Raw genomic sequence first — 22,400 nt, forward strand, 5'->3', positions numbered from 1 at the left:
AGGAGTCTAAATCTAAAGGGCGCAGATACAACATAAGAGGGGAGAGATTTAAAAGAGACCTGAGAGGTAACTTCTCTACATAGAGAGTAGTATCTAAAATGAGCTACTGGAGGTAGTGATCAAGGCAACGTTCAAAGTTTAAACGTTCAAAGTAATTTTATTATCGAAGTACATACACGTTACCATATACTACCTCAAGATTTATTTTCTTGCAGCAACTTACGGGAAAATAAATACAATAGAATTTAAAGAAAAACTATACCTAAACAGGCAAAGACTGATGAACAACCACTGTACAAAAAAACAAGCTATGCAAATAAAGATATTACTGAGAATATGATTTGTAAAGAGACCCTGAAAGTGAGTCTGTAGGTTGTAGAATCAGTTTAGAATAGTGGTGAATGCAGTTATCTACATAGGTAAATACAGTTACAACATGTTAGAGACACTTGAATAGGTACATAGAAGGATGGGAGCCAGAGGGTTACGAGCTGAATAGGGGCAACAAAAACTAGCAGGGAAGATGGTGCAGCTTGCATGATCGGTTGGGCCAAAGAGCCTGTCACCCTGCTGTATTACTCGATGATAGATCATTTGTAAATAAAATAATGCTTTCAATGATTTAAATATGATCAATAAAAACAAACTAATGATGAATATTTATGCAGCAACAAGATATAGACAAGAAATGCTTTCTTATAAACAATCAGTCCTTGACATACCTGTTGAACAAAGACATTATTAAGATGATTGGTCAGTCTCCTAGCAAACTGTTCACGCAGATCCCTGAACTGCTGTTGCTGCTGTCTCACTGCATGAAGCTCCTCGTGTCCTACAATAAATTACCCAAAAATCAAAATAAACTGTTGAAGAAAAACTGCAAAATGCATAAATTAAACAATTTTACACATTTTGCAAAAGCAAAGTAAGTGACATTAGCAATATTGCAATTTTTTAATGCTTCCCTCACCCAAATCACAGGATTAACCCTTTACAGGTGTTATATACTCAGTGGTCACTTTATTAGGTACCTGCTGTATCTAATAAAAAGGCCACCGAGTGTATATTCATGGTCTTCTGCTGCTGTAACCCATCCACTTCAAGGTCTGACATATTGTGCATTCAAAAATACTGTTCTGCACACCACTGTTGTATTAAGTTGCTGTTGCCTTCATGTCAACTCAAATCAGTCTGGCCATTTTCCTCCAACCTCTCTCATTAACAAGTCATTTTCACCCACAGAACTGCTGCTCACTGATGTTTTTTGTTTATTGCACCACTCTCTGTAAGCTATAGAGACTGTTGTGCTTGAAAATCCCAGGAGATCCGCAGTTTCTGAGAAACTCAAACCACCCCGTCAAGCACCAATCAACAGTCAAAGTCACTCAAATCACATTTCTTCCCCCTTCTGATGTTTGCTCTGAGTAACAAATTAACCTCTTGACCATGCTGCATGCTTTCATGCATCGAATTGCTGCCACATGATTGGCTGATATTTGCATTAACAAGGTGTACAGGTATGCTTAAAGTGGCCACTGAGTGTAGACTATAATTTGTTTAATGCAACCTTGATTTCATTAATTCAGTCACATTACAACAAGCTGCTTTCAGAGTTATCTCCCAATCTGACTTGATACAAATGTTATGTGGACTTGCATTTTTGCATTGATTCTACTGACAGCCCAACATGTCAAACAACAGTAGTTAAATGCAGAAATGATCAGTTAAGAATCATACAAATACAAGATGCACTGAAAATTGTCAAAAGTACTCACAGGATTACAGAATGATGACAGCATCTGAGAAGGCCATTTGGCAGGATAAGTCCATTCCAGTTTTATACAAGTACAACCTGCTCACTCTAATTTCCCACTCTCGCTCCAAGTCATAGAAATTCTCTCCCTTCAGAGATTATCCAGTTTTATTTTGACCATGACCACCGAAACTGCCTCTACTATACAGTATTCACTAACTATTCACTTTGTGTAATTTTTTTCCTAATGCCACTTTTGGTTCTTTTGTGATTGATCTTGATCATTATTATAGAAAATTCAAGTAAATTCACCATTAAAGTGCAGCTACATACCTGGTCGAAGGGCCACATTCATACACTGTAGAAGGGCCTCGGCAGCATTGGTGCATGCCTCAATACCTTTAGAAGAAGAAAGATCCCCATCCGTGAGGGCTTTAATGTGGCCTTTGGATAGGTCCAAATAATTCTGCAAAATAAGTACAGTCTAAATCCCATGGTATACAATCTCATGAAAACAAAATGCATGAATTCATAAATGACTCAGTATCTGATTTACTGATTTTTGCTGCTGATGCTTCAGGTTTTATCATCTATGTTAATAATTTAAAATAAAGTGAACAAATATAATCCATTCAGATTAATTGACGCTACAAAATAGAGGTGCAAATTGTGAGGAGGACAATGTGCAGGCTGAAGTTTTCACTCTTTATGACCCTAAAGCTAGAACTTCAGTCTATAATTATTCCAAAAGCTCTGGATTTTAGTTAATTGGGCCATCGGTTAATTGGGGCAGATATTTATTTGGGAAAACTCAAAGAACACAAGCATTAAAAAAAAAAGCCAGGATTTCTTTCATTTATTTTGGACTCCATGTTGCTTAATTAGGACAGAACACTGCTGCCGAACAGTTTCTAACTAGCGTCAGTCGTGTACACTTGCGTGGACCTTAGACACCGCATATTGCTTAGAGTGAACAGTCTTTAAATAGAATCAGCTGCATGCGTTTGTGTTCAAAAAGCAGTGATTTTTGTCACTGATAGTTGGCAAGAAATAAGCAGTGAGACAATTCAGAACTGTTTAGCTTGAAGATGCCAGAAACAGCTGGGAGTGAAAATGAAATGATTTCACTATTTCAACAAACTAGGAACTACAAAGAAATGAAAGTATCGACAATTATTTTGAATATTACAATGAAAATGAAGATTTGGAGGATACCATTGGCAAAAGTATTGTATGAAGGCAGTTTATTATCTGCATGAGGTGTCTCTATTGAGTCAATCAAAAGAACACAGCCGCATACACTAGCTGAATTCCTCTGTTGATACCTATAAGGAACTAATACCGTTTTATCGTACTGAAGAATTGGTAGGGTTCCAATTTGGTCTGATTTCATTTAAATATGTAACTTGTTACTCACTAACAGTGGCTTGTCTTTTTTTTTTAATATACATTTTTAAATATTCTGGCTGATGGAGGCAGCTGTTTAATTGGGCCAAAATGTACTGGTCCCAATGTGTCCCATTAACCTGAATTAACTGCATTTTACAAATGTGTACCAAACTGTATAACAGAATACAATACCACAGAAGATGAGCTTTAAGTAAGCAAAAACATAATTAAGCAAGTGCAGCTGCTAACAAACTGTATCAAGGAGCTGGAACTGGATTTGGATGTACTTAGGATCATCCAGGATGCTGAGGGCATTGTAGATAAGATTTTTATAGAGGTAGCAACACCCAAGGTTTAGGCTTTAGAAAAATAGGTGACCACCCGGAAAAGAAAGAAGATTAGGCAGACTGTGAAGGGCTCTACTGTGGCCTAGTATGATAAGATGGATGCTGGTCAACTGTATCCAAAGACATATATTGAAATTGGTCTATTATTATCACATGTACTGAGGTACAGTGAAAAGTTTGTCTTGCATACTGTTCATACAGATGCATTTATTACCCAGTGGATTGAAGTAGTAGAAGGTAAAAATAACAAAATGTAATAGCTACAGAGAAGATGCTGTGCAGGTAGATAATACAGTGCAAGATCATAATTGTCGAAGCAAATGAATTCCACTTGCTTGCCAATCAACAAAAAATCATTGTATGTGTAGCCCCTTGGTAAGCCTCAGGCTCGCTCAACTCGTTTTCGTCTGGGGGAGGGAGCAGCCTTTGGCCCCGCCAAACTGGGTAATCAGGTTTGTGTGGATGCTGTGGGATGTACCCCACCCCGCTAAATAACAGACAATACACCATATGCGATTAAATCTTACTGGAACTATGTAATTAATAGAGATAAAATATAAAAGGAAAGTAAAAGGTGCCAAACTTATCAAAGTTCAACCACTTTGTGCACAACAGTTGGAGCTCAAGTAACGGAGTCCTCTTTGCACCATTCGATCCCCTCCGACCCCCTCGACCCGCCGCCTGGGACCAACCACGGTGGTCAACTCGCCGCTCCTCTCCTCGCCGAAGACCCTGGGCCTCGGACTCCCGCTCAGGGTCCGTCCCGTCGGCCAGCTTACAGCATCACGTCTCCTCTCTCTGTCCCCATTGCGCCTTCTCCCCCAACACCCGCGAAAACAATAGCTTACAGGCACACAAGAAAGAATAACATCTATCCCAACTGGTTCATTCCCTCTCTGATCAATAATATAATCCAAACAAGCAGAGAGAGAGACAACTCCTTACATCGCAGTTATTATTATAGAAAAGCCATTTTAATTATAACATAACAAAGAAGCCATTTTGCTAGCCTTTGCAGTAACATAAAAGAAGAAATCCCTTACATATGAATGCAAGGAAATGAAGAAGAACATTTCACATACCACAAGAAATTCTATTTCCTCCAGAAGCTTCATATTATTAGTATTACTGAGTTGTATGAGGTCATTACTTTGGGAAATGTGATCCATTTGCTCCTTTACACTTTGTAGCATTTCTTCATAACTGCTCAGCTTATACTCAATCTCATCCACTTCTTTAAGAGCTTCATCCAGCAATTGCATTAGAGTGTTCACCTGCTTTTCCGAAGCCATAATGGATTGGATGTTGGCCTGGTATGAAGCAGATTCTGTATTAGACAAAGTATTTCATGGCAATGTAACAATTTTATCTTTTTACACCACTTATCAGAGATCATTTTGAATAATTTCTTAAATCATCTTAACTGACAGGTTCCAACTCAAAATCTGTGAGCCGTTCTTCTCTTAAGTTCTTTAATCAACTTGCTCAGAGTAACAAGAGGCAATAACTACATTGAACTCTGTTCAATAACTATATTTTGATATTGCCCTGTGTTAGCCTTCTGTCAGATCTAATACATGAAAGTGTTGGAAAATTACATTGGATGTGATCTAATATTTTTATAGGAAGCACATAATAAATACAAAATAGATTACAAACAAGTGCATGCAATAAAAATAAAAGTTAAATATCTCAAAACTATTGGCCTTCCATCTCTCTGACAGAATAGGTTAAACAGTGAATAATGTTGCTTTCAAAGCTACTCCAAATCTTCCATTGATAACATCTAAAGTACTCAAAATTTAATGTTTCTGGAAGAAAGGAACATAACCTTTTTTTTTAAGTTGTCACTGCACTACTTCGAAATTCCAACACTTTCCAAATACCCCAAGTCAAATGAAGCACTCCTATAAAGTCAACATTTGCTGTTGAGACATCCTTCTGCTACGTAGGAAAACTAAGTGGGTTTACCCAAGTACCATTGGTTATGTAAATCAAATGCTCTGCAGCATCATCCAGTACATTTAAATGATGGCAGGTGAACAGTGTGCTGAAGGGATACCTCTCCATCTTGGACCATTCAGTAGCAGATAGCAAAAAGCTACACTGCAGGCAGAGTACAGCAATGAACCAAGTTGTGATGAGCTCTGTTGCTTAAGGCCAGATAGCAATTTTAATGTCCTCGAAAGCTGATCACTAAAGAATGTACACAATGACTAAGTGTTAAAGGGGCAGCTAGCAAGGCTTTGCAAATAATCATGTTGCTGATCGTAGCTGGTATTCATGATTTTTAATATTTCCCAACAAACCACAAATTATTATACATTTTACCAGACAACAAATGTAATATTACTCTATTTACACAATAACCATTTTTGATACGTCTGAATCAAAATGGTCCAATCTAGCAGGCAATTAGTTCTTTATATATTCTACACTCACCCCATCTAACACTTGCAATTCCCTAGACAATTTTTCTGCAAAGGCTTCAGCATTTGAGATAGCATATTCACAACCATCCATCATTATCTCAATATCTTGTTCTTCTCTTGCATTCAACTCCTGGTATTCATCCAAGGATTCTTCATCCCCACCAGCCACACTCTGATTTTCGCCACTTGGAACAGACTCTTTGGAGAAATTTGGTAAAATGAAACTTGGTTAACCCTCAAGGCATTAAAGTACTATTAAAAAGTTAGGTACTGAACATATTTCATGATTAAATTTAAAAACAATGTACAGAACCATTAAACAGGTGAAGTAGTGTGATAGCCAGAAAGACACTTTATCTGTAATCTACACAAAAACTAGTGTACTTTTGGAAGCCTTCCTTTTTCCCTAAGCAAGTTGGTAACTTTGCATGTTTAATACACAGACTGGCAGACCTACAATGAATGATTTTCTTTAATATTACAGAATTTACTTAAAATATTTAAATATGTGATGCAGATCCTGGCATAGCTTACACAGTTGTTGACTTTGCTTATCAAATTGCTCTCACAATAACCAAACTTACGCAGTGCTGTTGTGTTATGCAGTAAGTACACTTTCGGGAATTCTGGTCAGTACTGTGTTAACAAATAACAGATGGATTTACAGTTGGGAAGAAAACCACATTTGGGTGTTAAGTTAATTAGAAGGAAGGTTAACTAGGTTTCATGCATACCCCTGCCTTATTAAAACGTATTGGCTTGTGCCCAACTGTAAAATTACCCACAATGTGAATATCCTGCTCACAATTATAGTCAGGATTCACACATCCAGGATGATTACAGAACAGACTAGAAAGAAGGTCACCAGAATCTGCGAACCATAATGTCAATTTCAGAGTTAAATATAAATGACATTCAGCATGCAGCATGAATGTAGCATGCCTAGTTGCTTGGTTTGCAAATTATGGAAATGCAATTGACTCAAACTGATGCAGGCATCAGTCTCCCGACTGTAATGTGCAGGTGTGGAAGGCCAAATGTGCTTATGCGTGCTGTATCTGTGTGACAGCTCCCCATGGAACCTCCAGTCAGCTTGCTGTTACTGCATTCCAGACAATTGCTATTAGGTACACAGACTTCTTTTGTATACCAAGCATGGCATACGCAGGAGAGTTCAAATTCAAAACTGATGACTATTCAAAAGTTATTAACTGCTAATTGATCTATGCTTAAGTAGATTTCCACAATGCTATATTATTCATGTATGCATATTGTAAAAAAAAATTGTGCACTATAGAGTAATCACAAATGCTGGAGGAACTCAGCAGGCCAGGCAGCATCTATGGAAAAAAAATGTTCAGTCAACGTTTTGGGCCGAGACCCAGGAAAAATTCCCCATCATGTGAACACTTACAGGTTTAAATAAATGATCAGATTTTAACAGGGGCAATATGGTGAAGAAATAAGAATATAAAGATAACATGATAACAAATTTTGTTGTGGATTTCTGTGCATTAAACTCAGAGGAATCTTTCAAAGAAGCAAATAGCTTTTGCTCAAAAACAAAGATTATTCTTTAAATGTTTTAATTTTTTTTAAAGCAAAGTACAGGATTTACAATTCTTAACAAAACAATAAAAAATTAATTGACGAAAAAGCTAGAGTGATTGAATTATCTTTTGAATACATTTTTGAAAACATTCAGTTAAAATCTTTAATCTGGTTAAGAGTATTTAAAGGAATAAAGGTATTTAAAGGTTTAAAAAGAGAATAGTTTCAACGGTTCTTGTTTCAGTCGAAGCAAGCAGCTGAGAAGGGAGAGAAGAACTCGGGTAGAAAAAGTCATTTTTTTTAAAAACACTGCTCAGGGAGAAGGGTCTGCACTGAGCAGGTGCGTGATGTAGTGCGCCAAGGTTTAAAAACAGACCGCCATATACAGCGGCCATCGTCGGAGTGGACTGAGTAAGAGTGGGACGGCTTTGGCTCAACAGGCTTCGGTGAGAACAGGCAGAGGCCAGGGTAGGTTCCGGTAAGTTTTTTGTTCAGATAGTTTAGAGTAGAGAGAATGCCAGGCAGGATGTTGGAATGCTCCTCTTGCAGGATGTGGGAAGTCAGGGAGCCCTCCGGTGTCCCTGACAACGACACCTGCAAGAAGTGCATCCAGCTGCAGCTCCTGACAAACTGTGTTAGGGAACTGGAGCAGGAGCTGGATGACCGGCGGATCATTCGGGAGAATAAGGAGATTATAGATAGTAGCCACAGGGAGGTAGTTACGCCAAAGGAGCAGAGGACAGGAAATTGGGTCACTGTCAGGCGAGGGAAGAGGAAAGGGCAGGCAGAGCAGGGTTCCCCTGTGGCCATTCCCCTCAACAACAAGTATACCGCATTGGATACTGTTGCGGGGGATGACTTACCTGGGACAAGCTGCAGTAGCCGGATCTCTGGCACTGAGTCTGGCTCTGCAGTGCAGAAGGGAGGGTGGAAAAAGAGGAGAGCGGTACTGATTGGGGACTCGATAGTTAGAGGTGCAGATAGGAGGTTCTGTGGTCGTGACAGAGATTCCAGGATGGTTTGTTGCCTCCCGGGTGCCAAGGTCAAGGATGTCTCTGATCGCTTGCATGACATCCTGAGAGGGTGATCAGCCAGATGTCGTGGTGCACATCGGTACCAATGACATAGCAAGGAAGAGTGAGGAGGTCCTGGAGAGTGAGTATAGAGAGCTTGGTAGGAAGTTGAAAAGCAGGACCTCCAGGGTGGTAATCTCAGGATTGTTACCTGTGCTACGTGCCAGTGAGGGTAGGAATAGGATGCTCTGGAGGATGAACAAGTGGCTGAGGAACTGGTGTAGGGGGCAGGGTTTCAGATTTCAGGATCATTGGGACCTCTTCTGGGGCAGGTGGGACCTGTACAAGAGAGACGGGTTACACTTGAACTACAGGAGGACCAATATCCTTTCAGGGAGGTTTGTTAGTGCTATTGGGGAGGCTTTAAACTAGATTTGCAGGGGGATGGGAACCAGAGTGCCAGAGCTGACAGTGTGGCTGGGGTGAAAATAAATGATGTTAAAAGTTCAAGCAAATCCACTAATAGAAAGGTTGTGAGTGGTGGTAAAAATCTTCTGAGGTGTATATGTTTCAATGCTAAGAGTATTGCGGGGAAGGCGGATGAGTTGAGGGCATGGATTGACACGTGGAATTATGACGTTATAGCAATTAGTGAAACTTGGCTACAGGAGGGGCAGGACTGGCAGCTTAATATTCCAGGGTTCCAATGTTTCAGATGTGATCGAGGCAGAGGAATGAAAGGTGGGGGAGTAGCATTGCTTGTTAGGGAAAATATTACAGCTGTGCTCAGGCAGGACAGATTAGAGGGCTTGTCTACTGAGTCCTTATGGGTGGAGCTGAGAAACAGTAAAGGTATGGCCACATTAGTGGGATTGTATTACATACCACCCAATAGTCAACGAGAATTGGAAGAGCAAATCTGCAGAGAGATAGCAGGCAACTGCAGGAAACATAAAGTTGTGGTGGTGGGGGATTTTAATTTTCCATATATTGATTGGGACTCCCATACTGTTAGGGGTCTAGATGGTTTGGAGTTTGTAAAATGTGTTCAGGAAAGTTTTCTAAATCAATATATAGAGGGACCAACTAGAGGGGATGCAATATTGGATCTCCTGTTAGGAAACGAGTTAGGACAAGTGACATTAGTCTGTGTAGGGGAGCACTTTGGTTCCAGTGATCATAACACCATTAGTTTCAACTTGATCATGGACAAGGATAGATCTGGTCCTAGGGTTGAGGTTCTGAACTGGAAGAAGGCCAAATTTGAAGAAATGAGAAAGGATCTAAAAAGCGTGGATCGGGACAGGTTGTTCTCTGGCAAAGATGTGATTGGTAGGTGGGAAACCTTCAAAGGAGAAATTTTGAGAGTGCAGAATTTGTATGTTCCTGTCAGGATTAAAGGCAAAGTGAATAGGAATAAGGAACCTTGGTTCTCAAGGGATATTGCAACTTTGATAAAGAAGAAGGGGGAGTTGTATGACATGTATAGGAAGCAGGGAGTAAATAAGGTGCTTGAGGAGTATAAGAAGTGCAAGAAAATACTTAAGAAAGAGATCAGGAGGGCTAAAAGAAGACATGAGGTTGCCTTGGCAGTCAAAGTGAAGGATAATCCAAAGAGCTTTTACAGGTATATTAAGAGCAAAAGGATTGTAAGGGATAAAATTGGTCCTCTTGAAGATCAGAGTGGTCGGCTATGTGCGGAACCAAAGGAAATGGGGGAGATCTTAAATAGGTTTTTTGTGTCTGTATTTACTAAGGAAACTGGCATGAAGTCTATGGATTTAAGGGAAACAAGTAGTGAGATCATGGAAACTGTACAGATCAAAAAGGAGGAGGTCCTTGCTGTCTTGAGGAAAAATAAAGTGGATAAATCCCCGGGACCTGAGGGTGTTCCCTCGGACCTTGAAGGAGACTGAAATTGCAGGGGCCCTGGCTGAAATATTTAAAATGTCGCTGTCTACAGGTGAGGTGCCAGAGGATTGGAGAGTGGCTCATGTTGTTCCGTTGTTTAAAAAAGGATCGAAGAGTAATCCAGGAAATTATAGGCCGGTAAGTTTAACGTCGGTAGTAGGTAAGTTATTGGAGGGAGTACTAAGAGACAGAATCTACAAGCATTTGGATAGACAGGGACTTATTAGGGAGAGTCAACATGGCTTTGTGCGTGGTAGGTCATGTTTGACCAATCTATTGGAGTTTTTTGAGGAGGTTACCAGGAAAGTGGATGAAGGGAAGGCAGTGGATATTGTCTGCATGGACTTCAGTAAGGCCTTTGACAAGGTCCCGCATGGAAGGTTAGTTAGGAAAATTCAGTCGCTAGGTATACATGGAGAGGTGGTAAATTGGATTAAACATTGGCTCAATGGAAGAAGCCAAAGAGTGGTAGTAGAGAATTGCTTCTCCTAGTGGAGGCCTGTGACTAGTGGTGTGCCACAGGGATCAGTGCTGGGTCCATTGTTATTTGTCATCTATATCAATGATCTGGATGATAATGTGGTAAATTGGATCAGCAAATTTGCTGATGATACAAAGATTGGAGGTGTAGTAGACAGCGAGGAAGGTTTTCAGAGCCTGCAGAGGGATTTGGACCAGCTGGAAAAATGGCAGATGGAGTCTAATACAGGCGAGTGTGAGGTATTGCACTTTGGAAGGACAAACCAAGGTAGAACATACAGGGTTAATGGTAAGGCACTGAGGAGTGCAGTGGAACAGAGGGAACTGGGAATACAGATACAAAATTCCCTAAAAGTGGCGTCACAGGTAGATAGGGTTGTAAAGAGAGCTTTTGGTACATTGGGCTCTATTAATCAAAGTATTGAGTATAAGAGCTGGAATGTTATGATGAGGTTGTATAAGGCATTGGTGAGGCCGAATCTGGAGTACTGTGTTCAGTTTTGGTCACCAAATTACAGGAAGGATATAAATAAGGTTGAAAGAGTGCAGAGAAGGTTTACAAGGATGTTGCCGGGACTTGAGAAGCTCAGTTACAGAGAAAGGTTGAATAGGTTAGGACTTTATTCCCTGGAGCGTAGAAGAATGAGGGGAGATTTGATAGAGGTATATAAAATTATGATGGGTATAGATAAGAGTGAATGCAAGCAGACTTTTTCCACTGAGGCAAGGGGAGAAAAAAAACCAGAGGACATGGGTTAAGGGTGAGGGGGGAAAAGTTTAAAGGGAACATTAGGGGGGGGCTTCTTCACACAGAGAGTGGTGGGAGTATGGAATGAGCTGCCAGACGAGGTTATAAATGCGGGTTCTTTTTTAACATTGAAGAATAAATTGGACAGATACATGGATGGGAGGTGTATGGAGGGATATGGTCCATGTGCAGGTCAGTGGGACTAGGCAGAAAATGGTTCGGCACAGCCAAGAAGGGCCAAAAGGCCTGTTTCTGTGCTGTAGTTTTTCTATGGTTTCTATGGAATCAACTCTCCAACTTCCTATTTGTGATGAGGCAGGTTGATGAGGCAGATCATGCTTTGCCCCAAAGTGACTGGTTGCTGATCCTCGACCATGCTGTTTCTTTCAGTGTGGTGTCAGACACAGTCTTCCAGTAGTTTAGCTCAATGAATTAACCAGTTATTTGCTTACTTACTGGCTAATCTGGGCAGATGTTCTATCACAGTACTCAGAGCATAAATCACAGCAAAGGATAAGAATCCCTAAAATGAGTGGATTAGATTTTGCTGAAAAGCTGTCCCAAATTACAAAGTCTAAAATGCCATAGAAAATACTATGCCATTCAATATATTAGGAGTTAAATTTATCATATCCTTACACTTTCATTTTCCTCTATAGAAATAATAGAAGTTTGCCTGAAGGACAACCCAATGCAATTATTGATAGAAAATTAAAGCAGGAATTTTGGCCTGGAAAATCATTTCTGAATGTGACGCTGACTTTAGAAGGGAAGAATAGATTAACGTTATAATTTTGAAATTTATGAAAACCAATATGATCAGTTCTTCCAAAGAGAACATGAATTTTACATTCAAGATAATGGCTGGCTGAAGGCATGTTGAATAAAGGCGTTGTTAATTATAGGATAAATACATGTTGCAAGAAACACAGGGAATTCATGCACATCAAGAACGTACATCTACCAAAGTGATTTTATAGGTGGGGAAATGAAAACTGAAACTTATTTAAAATGTTTATTCGGAAATGGCCAAGATTCCCAATACTTTTGTAAGCCAGTTCACATGTCAATTGGATTACTATAGGAAGGATGTAGAAGCTTTATACAGAGGGAGTTCAGGAGGTTTACCAGGATGCTGCCTGAACTAGAGAGCATATTTTATGAAGATTGGTTGAGAGAGCCAAGGCTTTTCTCTCTGGAGGGTAGGAGGATGAGAGGTGACTTGACAGATGAGATAGTGTACAGATGATAAGAGGCATAGATCAAATTAATAGCCAGAGATTTTTCTCAGCGCATAAATGGCTAATACCAGCGGGCATAATTTTAAGATGATTGGAAGAAAATATAAGGGGAGGGAAGATGTAAGGTCTTTACACAGCGTGTGTGGAATGCCCTTCCAGGGATGGTGGTAGAGGCGGATACATTTAGATCATTTAAGCAACTCTGACAGGTATATAAATGATAGGAGGGTTATATTGGAGGAAAGAGTTAGATTGACCTTTGTGGGCCAAAGGGCTTGTACTGTGCTGTTATTTTCTCTGTTCTATGATTATGAAGAATTTGAAAAGAAAGAGCAGACATGTCTTTTACCATGTGATGAACTAGAGAAAATGAAGAGAGCAGTGTCAACCATTAGAAATGGTCTTTTCAATATCACTAAATCCTCTGACTTCATCACTTAGCAGAGTCTGAAGAGCACACTCCTTAAAGTTACCTCCCCACTGAACATTGTATTGCACTTTGTTAAGTCTCGGTGAAGACCTGTATCAGATAAGGCTGTGTTAGTAGCTTAATACTTTTTATTTCTTCAATACAGCATCTCATCTTACACAAGCTTCTATCTAGAGTGGAACTAAGCTCCAGCTCTGGAGGGAAACTGCTCAATCTACATGGTCTCCACTTCACAACCGAGGTCACCATAATCTCAGTAATTGACATAGACAATGCTTCTGTAGGAACAAGGATACCTTGTTGCAATTGTGCAGGGCCTGGTGAAAATATATCTCGAGTATTATGTGCAATTTTGGTCTCTTTACTTGAGGAAGGATATTCCTGCTATGGAGGAAGTACAGCACAGATTCATCATACATACACCCGGATAATAGTATTACTGTATGGAGAGAGATTGGTGAATTAGGCATATATTCACTGGAGTTGAGAAGAATGACAGGGAATCTCACTGAAACTTAAAAAATTCTAACAAGACTAGATAGATTAGACAGCAGGACATTCCAATCATGGGATCACAGTCTAATGATAACCCAAATAAGACTGAGATGAGCAGAACTACTTACTTCTGGTGAACCTGTGGAAATCTACACCACAGTGGACGGTTGAAGCCAAATAATTGAATATTTTCAAGTTGCAGTGGGACATTGTTTTAGAGAGAGAGAGAGATTAAGGGATATAGGGATAAAGTTACAATTCATTACTGAAATTGGATGATCAACCATGATGATATTGAACAGCGGATCTGGGTAAAAGGGGCAAATATCCCACTCCTGCTTCTATTATCTGTATCATGCACATTTTTCAGCTGTTGAATTCTAAGTCTCCATCTTACTCACCAAGTACACAAGACAGTGGGCCCGCATTCTAAACAGCTGAAAAACAAAAATCCTCCACCAACATGCCAAGCTTGACAACACAACCCTCCAACAATAAAGGTCTAAGGCAAGACCCTGGATTACACAGACAAAATGCAGAAGGAAGCCATTAAGCATATCAAGAACATGCCAGCTCCCTGTAGAAAAATCCAATCTTATTTCTTCATTTCCCTGCAGCCCCGCAATTTATTCCTTATCACGTTCATCAAGCTGCCATTCATTTTCACCAAGAAGAATGATATTGGCAAAATAACCCATCAGCAGAAGGGAAGAGAATAGACAATAGGTAAAGGAGTAGGCCATTCGGCCCTTCATAGTCATACTTTATTGATCTCAGGGGAAATTGGCTTTCGTTATGTTGCACCATAAATAATAAATAGTAATAAAACCATAAATAGTTAAATAGTAATATGTAAATTATGCCAGTAAATTATGAACTAAGTCCAGGACCAGCCTATTGGCTCAGGGTGTCTGACCCTCCAAGGGAGGAGTTGTAAAGTTCGATGGCCACAGGCAGGAATGACTTCCTATGACGCTCTGTGTTGCATCTCGGTGGAATGAGTCTCTGGCTGAATGTACTCCTGTGCCCACTCAGTACATTATGTAGTGGATGGGAGACATTGTCCAAGATGGCATGCCACTTAGACAGCATCCTCTTTTCAGACACCACCATCAGAGAGTCTAGTTCCATCCCCACAACATCACAGGCCTTACGAATGAACTTGTTGATTCTGTTGGTGTCTGCTACCCTCAGCCTGCTGCCCCAGCACACAACAGCAAACATGATAGCACTGGCCACCACAAACTCGTAGAACATCCTCAGCATCGTCCGGCCAGCACCGCCATTCACTGAGATCATGGCTGATCATCCACAATCAGTACCCCGTTCCTGCCTTCTCCCCATATCCCTTGACTCTGCTATCATTAAGAGCTCTATCTAACTCTTTCTTGAAAGCATCCAGAGAATTGGCCTCTACTGCCTTCTGAGGCAGAGCATTCCACAGATCCGCAACTCTCTGGGTGAAAAAGTTTTTCCTCAGCTCCGTTCTAAATGGCCTACCCCTTACTCTCAAATTGTGGCCTCTGGTTCTGGACTCCCCCAACATCGGGAACATGTTTCCTGCCTCGAGCGTGTCCAATCCCTTAATAATCTTATATGCTTCAATCAGATCCCCTCTCATCCTTCTAAATTCCAGTGTATACAAGCCCAGTCGCTCCAATCTTTCAACATATGACAGTCCCGCCATCCCGGGAATTAACCTCGTGAATCTACGCTGCACTCCCTCAATAGCAAGAATGTCCTTCCTCAAATTTAATACTCCAGGTGTGGTCTCACCAGGGCCCAGTACAACTGCAGAAGGACCAATTTGCTCTTATACTCAACTCCCCTTGTTATGAAGACCAACATGCCATTAGTTTTCTTCACTGCCTGCTGTACCTGCATACTTACTTTCAGTGACTGATGAACAAGGACACCTAGATTTCATTGTACTTCCCCTTTTCCTAACTTGACACTATTCAAATAGTAATCTGCCTTCCTGTTCTTGCCACCAAAGTGGTAACCTCACAATTATCCACATTAAACTGCATCTGCCATGCATCTGCCCATTCACCCAACCTGTCCAAGTCATCCTGCATTATCACAACATCCTCCGCACATTTCACACTGCCACCCACCCAGCTTTGTGTCATCTGCAAATTTGCTAATGTTACTTTTAATCCCTTCATCTAAATTATTAGAAACCAAAGCACCCAGAGTAAACCCACGTAGTCAGACAGAGAAGATGTAATCAACACAAAAAAGACACGCAAGGTCAGGACTGTTGCTGGAGGTCTGAGGTAGCAGAGACAACTGTTGTTCCGCTATTCCATCCTTGCACATCTTGAACATAGCCTCTACCGTAATAAGCAGGAGAGTGGGTAGTTTGCACTCCTCTTCTATTTATGCTGAGCTGTTGCATGCTCCCAATTCTCATATGCCTTTCTGAATGCTCCTTTTCCAATTTGGGCAGTTGGTGGCCAGGGATTTCAAGGAGTGGGTGTGCATGTTGTACACCCCATCCCCTCAACCCCGAAGTTTTGAGGACATTCTTGATTTTAAAAAATTTAACCATTAGCTGATCAGTGCAAATGCAGTGGGCTAAGGGTCAGTTTCCATGCTGTATAACAAATGAGTCTCAACTCCTTTCATGATATCGAATATCTTTCTACCTTAAAGCAATCGGATATTGTCTACAAACCATCAAAACTGTAATAGTAACAAGGTTACTCCTATTCCTATAAAGTACAATTTGTACTTCCATGAAAACAGCATTCAACAGAGTTCTGTTACTCTGTACAAATGAACAGACTGCTGGGCCATGCAAGTTCCTGATGGGCACAGAAATCAGAATATCTACTTGCTCTGTGGTCTAAAATTGTGTATGGGCCCAGTTTAGCAAATAAATACCCCCAAAACCAGCATTAGACATGGATTTAATTCCAGACTCAAGATGCAAAACGCAATTCTTCAAGAGAAAAAAAATGCGGCCTTGGATAGCATTCTTGAAACAGAGGGGATGCAGTTGCTCATTCTCTATAGTGACCTGCAGTAAACATCTACTTGCTAGATATACACAATAGCTTCCTCAGCATCTGAAAAGGAAGGTTAAAATTTCAGGTCATATAATACTAAGTAAAAGGAGAATGCAGGAAAACCTTTTTTTAAAAAACAGCCAAAACATAAACAAGAAAAAAAATAGATATATAATTCTTTAAGGATTTTTAATAAAGATCATCTTGCAGGGTCTTAATAATTAATTCCCAAAAATCCAGTGTGCTTATATTCTTAGCAGAGGAAAATGGTCAGTATCATTTGAACAAAGGAAATTAGGATTATTTTGGAGTCCTAATACAATGGTGTAGTCTCAAAAAGAATTATTTATGTTATTGGATATTAGATCTCTAATACTTGTGAACACTTCTAATGACATCTATACATATAAAATCATAAAGCTTCTTTTTACACCCAGAAGAGCGGAGGTTCTACCAATTGTGTGCGAAATGCTTTGGTATGCGCTGAAGTTATAAAACGCAAATTTTAAAAGATAACAAGTAACACACACAAAATGTTGGAGGAACTCAGCAGGTCAGGCAGTTCTATGGAAAAGAGTATGGTCCCGGCCCAAAATGTTGACTGTACTCTTTTCCATAGATGCTGCCTGGCCTGTTGAGTTCCTCCAGCATTTTGTGTGTGTTGTTTGGATTCCAGCATCTGCAAATTTTCTCTTGTTTTTAAAAGGTAACAACCAATTTCTTTACTTGAACTCTTTATTAATAAAGTTGAACATCAATTATAGATACACACCAGGACGACAAAAATAAGTAAACATCACCAACCTTCTGTAACCTTAGGAAGTTCTTTGCAGAGAAAGAATAGAGAAAGAGGATTAAAGGAAGATAAGCAAAGAAACATCATAGCAACAGGTAGCAATACAGATTAAAAAAGGCAGCATTTTACAATGAATTCCCAAGACTGCCGCCAGGCTTGCCAAATCCACCATTACAATGTGCTTTCAAGAAACGGCAGTGCAACAGAAATATTTTCCAAAGATGTAAAAGATAGAAATCAAAAAATGTGTTTGCAGAAGTAAAAATGCTAGCCACTAAAATATTCATCCACAAAAAGGTTGAATTTATCTTAGACTGACCACACTGCATTCTATAAATTTGAGGCCAAGATGAAATACACAAAGTAATATGGTGAAAAAACAAAACGTGACCTTGATGGGAAGCAATCATTAGCATACAAATGACTATATTCCAATATTACAATAAGCCTGCAAAGAAAGCTCAAAAATTTAATTGCATTCAGCATTGTTGATTACATAAATGTTTTGACTTAATTTTCATAAGGGCCATTTAAATACCGAGCAAAAAAGATAATAGGAGTTGAAAAGATAGATGGAACAGACTGAGCTGTGTTATGAAGAAACTGAAAGAAAAAAAATTAATGTCAGGCAAGCTGTCACATAACAGGAGGAGGACAATTAGATCATGTGAAGACTGTCATTTCTACTAAAATGAAATGTTTATCATCATCACACTGAGACTCACCTTCCAGTAACTGTGAACTAACATTGACAAACTCGATCTTCTTTCTAAGATATCGCTGATTAAGTTTCCAAATACAACAAATGAAAGCATTTTTCTCTGCTGTGCTGCTAGCAAGCCACTTGTACACTTTATCAAAGTGCAAATCAAACTCTGGATTCTCCTGCGAGCATAGATAATACAAATTCGTTTAGTTCAAGTATTTGATTTTAGAAAAAAAAATTAGTATGATGACAAACACAAGAAAATCTGTTGGAGATCCAAAGAAAGACACATAAAATGCTGGAGGAACTCAGCAGGCCAGGCAATATCTATTGAAGTAAACAAATAGTCTACATTTCAGGCCAAGATCCTTCTTCAGGACTGGTATGATGAAGCAGTTCACCATGAACATCAAAATATACAGAGTATGGAACCTAACAGTATTCTCAAAGTGATAACACCCATATAGTCAAAATATTAAAATCAGAATTTCTAATTGAACCTCAGTGTGGGAATCTGGACCAACAAGTGGTAAGTGAGCATGGCAGATATCACAAGGTAAACCAGATGCAGAACCTCTGAATAGCCAGACAGCAAATTACTGGTGTTTTACTGTATATTCTTCAATCACAAAGAATAACTATTTCTGCCATGTTTCTCAATTTCTCCACCCACCAGTGAAAGTATATTCAAATTATTTTTTTCACATCCTGATCTAACTTCTTCAAGTCCTTCCCATTTTCCACTCTCCATAAGCATAACTCAACCAAAGCACCCTTTCCCATACAGGTCCTGCTCGAGTCTTCACTGAACTACACTTAAATATTGGGAGGCGAGATGTGAAATTCTTATTCTCAAAAGGTTCTGCTCTCCAGTCTTATCTCCCATTGTCCATTGCTTTAACTTTTCCTTCCATTCCCTCACCCAAACTCAAAATTTGTTCATACTATACTCTTGTGCATTCCTTGCCTGCCATGTTGATTTTTCTTCCCTAACCTCTGAGTTCTTTACAGCCTTTAGTATTTTTAGCTTGCAGTAACAAAATGAATTTATAGCTACTAAAACCATCTTAAACTCTGCAAGAAACATAACTTATTGCATGTCTGGAAATCTCTAATTCCTAACTCCTTCTCTCCCATTTACACATTTTTATGTCACAATGTGCTGTGTTGAGACTTCTTAGGAGTGCAACTGTCGCATTATAGCAGAATTCCCTGTAATGTCTTCATGAACTTTCTCTGATATTGGATTCATCTTTCACCTGGGATATTTTTCATGTATTAAATCTACTGTATTCATGTAAATTGTTATTCATGGTTATAGAGTTGTCAACATCAATTAAACATCAGAAGTGATATTCTTCTTTAATTCTTATCATTATTTAGAACACAGGGAAACTATTCCAAATTTTCAGAGCCAAACTCATCTGCTTTCTGAAAAAGAAGTGATGCTGAGAGGCAACGAGAAACACTTAGCAAGATCTGAATCTGTGTTTCTGTCTGATCAACTTTGAGCTGTGGCAATGGCTGCATTTCAGCTCTAAAGGCCAGCCTAATAAGAGTTAACAATTGCTAAGTTAGAAGAACTAAAATATTTTGGTTCCATGAATTCTAGCAACATAAACACTAAAAAAAAACACAAAAGTTCTGGATTGCTCTTTTAGGAGATGGTTTCCAACTTTCAGCCCAATAGGCAGTAAGAAATCCTGCAAAGCAGTATACTTTCAGTTCTGGATGTTTGCTTCTCCGGTGGAAATTTTTCATTCCAACTAGCCATTCGTGCACTTGCTTAAGTATTATTTTGACCATGAAAGGCACCCCCTTAAATGTAATATAAAATCAGAAAAACAAGATTTCTACGAACTTTTCAGATTACTCATCCAATTACTTTGGGGTACTGACTCACCTTGAAGAATGTACAATTTGGTAGAGATCGATGGAACAGAGTGAATAAAGGCTAATATCCTCTACAAGCGGGTTTTCATTTCTTAAAATAAAAGCTTTTGGTGGGGAGTGGCAAGGATGTACAGCTGCTTTACATGAGAATATAAGGAAGTACTCCTGTGTGCATACATCTATTGATGCTTCTGGACACATCTTCAGTGATGTTCCTGGAATCATGGGTGGCTTCGGGACTTTCAACATCATACAACCTCCTCCAGGTGACCCAGCCGGGGCTGATCAGACCCCAGCTTGTGTCCAGATGGCTAGCTACTTATGACTCCATGGCTCCCCTCTTTGAGCCACAGCCATCTTGAGGTCCTCTCTGCCGCATCGGTGGTACTGCGGATGGCTCTCCTCTTCCTCTCTCCCTCGATGCCCAAAATTCTGAAGGCTCTAACTAAAGAATGGGCTATGAATTCCCTACCACCAACCTCCACTGGGAGACACCTCGCTCTCCGTCCAGCCTGCTGGCAGTTGCTGACCAGTCCTGCGTACTTGCAGAGCTTCCCTTCAAAGGCCTCTTCCAAGCTATTTTCCCATGGGACTGTCAGCTCCAGCAGCACCACTTGCTTAGTCAACTCAGACACTAGGACAATATCTGATCGCAGGGTGGTGGCTGCGATATGGTTGGGGAACTTCAGCTGCCGTTCAAGGTCCACCAACAGCTGCCAATCCCTTGCAGAGGTCAGAATGCCTGCAGATGTTCTTATGGCAGGTATTGGCTGCTCCCCAGCTCTGACAAAGGCAATGGTCTGCTTGGAGGGTCGGGACCGCTTCGCCCACTCAACTCCTGCGCTGACGGCTTCAGCGATGGTCTTTAGGACCTGATCATGCCTCCATTGGTACCATCCCTCACCAAGTGCCCTTGCGCAGCTGCTGAGGATGTGCTCCAGGGTTCCTCGCTTGGAGCACAGTGGGCACACAGATGACTCAGCCTTGCCCCATGTGTACAGGTTTGATGGGCTTGGAAGCACATCGTACACTGCCTGGATGAGGAATTGGATGCGGTGTGGTTCGGCTTTCCAAAGCTCAGCCCAGGTCACCTTCCTCTCAACCGCATTCTCCCATCTTGTCCAAGCTCCCTGTTGCTTCATTCCCACCGCCTTGCAGGCTCTCATCTCCTCCACTACTGCTCTCACCTCCTCCTGAACTAGACAACGCCTTTCCTTCCCTCTGGTGTCCATTTGGGGAGTTGGAAAGGATCCTAGCCCAGCTCGGCCTCGTGTGACCACTCCCACCAGCCTCCTGTGACGCAGCCTCGCCTCTCCCTCCTGAACAGCTTCCTCTGCCCTCCACTTCCTGCCAGTACTTACTTGTATCCCTGCTCTAGCCACCTTCGGGTCACTTGAGTCCCTATACTGTAGCACTTCTCTGGCTCTTGTTACCTTGAATTCTTCCTCCAAGGATTTGAACAGCAGTTGCAGTTTGTTGTGGTGTCCATAGAGTGCGATGCTGCTCAGACTCTTTGGCAGCCCCAGCCATCTCCTGAGGTGGTTGCTAACCCTCCTCTCTAAGGTTTCGACTGTCGAGATCGGGACTGCATAGACGAGGAGGGGCCACAGGATTCTGGGAAGAATGCCATGCTGATACACCCAGGCTTTAAACTTCCCAGGTAGGCCAGACTTGTCCACAGATTTCAGCCAGCTATCCAACTCGGTGCAGGTTGCCTGAATGGTTGTTGTGTCCCTTAAAGAGCTGTCAAAAACTGCCTAAGCTCTTGACTGGCTTTTCTGTGATGGTTGGGATGGCTGTGCCTGCGATGCTGAACCAGAACTTGTTCTCCACCTTCCCTTTCCTCAGCACCATCAATCTTGATTTGGCAGGTTTGAAACGCATCCGGGCCCACTCCACCAGCTTTTCGAGCCCTTGCAGAATCCTCTGGCAGCCTGGGACTGATTCTGTGGTGACTGTGAGGTCATCCATGAATGCCCTGATAGGTGGTTGCCATTGAGCGGAATTCATTCTGGGCCCTCTGCACTCTGGTTCAACAGACTTAATGAGCATGTTCATAGCTAGGGAGAACAGTGTCACTGAGATAGTGCACCCTGTGATGATGCCGACCTCCACCTTGTGCCAGGTTGATGTGATTGCTCCTGAAGAGACCCTCAACCTGAAGTTGCTGTAATAATCAGCGATAAGGTCTCCGATTCTGC

General features: G+C 40.8%; 1 protein-coding gene across 7 annotated transcripts in view; it reads right to left on the reverse strand.

The window, feature by feature from the left end:
- Positions 1-22,400, reverse strand: part of exoc1 (exocyst complex component 1) — a 94,216-nt gene that overhangs the window by 44,680 nt on the left and 27,136 nt on the right. For 4 of the 7 annotated variants that reach the window (XM_063043111.1, XM_063043109.1, XM_063043108.1 and 1 more), the window contains exons 4-9: positions 18,326-18,485; positions 17,609-17,629; positions 5,932-6,119; positions 4,572-4,799; positions 2,087-2,219; positions 723-832 (exon numbers count right to left, since the gene is read on the reverse strand). In XM_063043111.1, coding sequence (XP_062899181.1) covers positions 723-832; positions 2,087-2,219; positions 4,572-4,799; positions 5,932-6,119; positions 17,609-17,629; positions 18,326-18,485 — 840 coding nt within the window. The remainder of the gene's footprint in view (positions 1-722; positions 833-2,086; positions 2,220-4,571; positions 4,800-5,931; positions 6,120-17,608; positions 17,630-18,325; positions 18,486-22,400) is intronic. The other 3 variants (XM_063043112.1, XM_063043110.1, XM_063043107.1) reach the window with 1 other exon arrangement.

The sequence above is a fragment of the Mobula hypostoma genome, chromosome 3, assembly GCF_963921235.1.
Source record: "Mobula hypostoma chromosome 3, sMobHyp1.1, whole genome shotgun sequence".
Lineage (NCBI taxonomy): Eukaryota > Metazoa > Chordata > Chondrichthyes > Myliobatiformes > Myliobatidae > Mobula > Mobula hypostoma.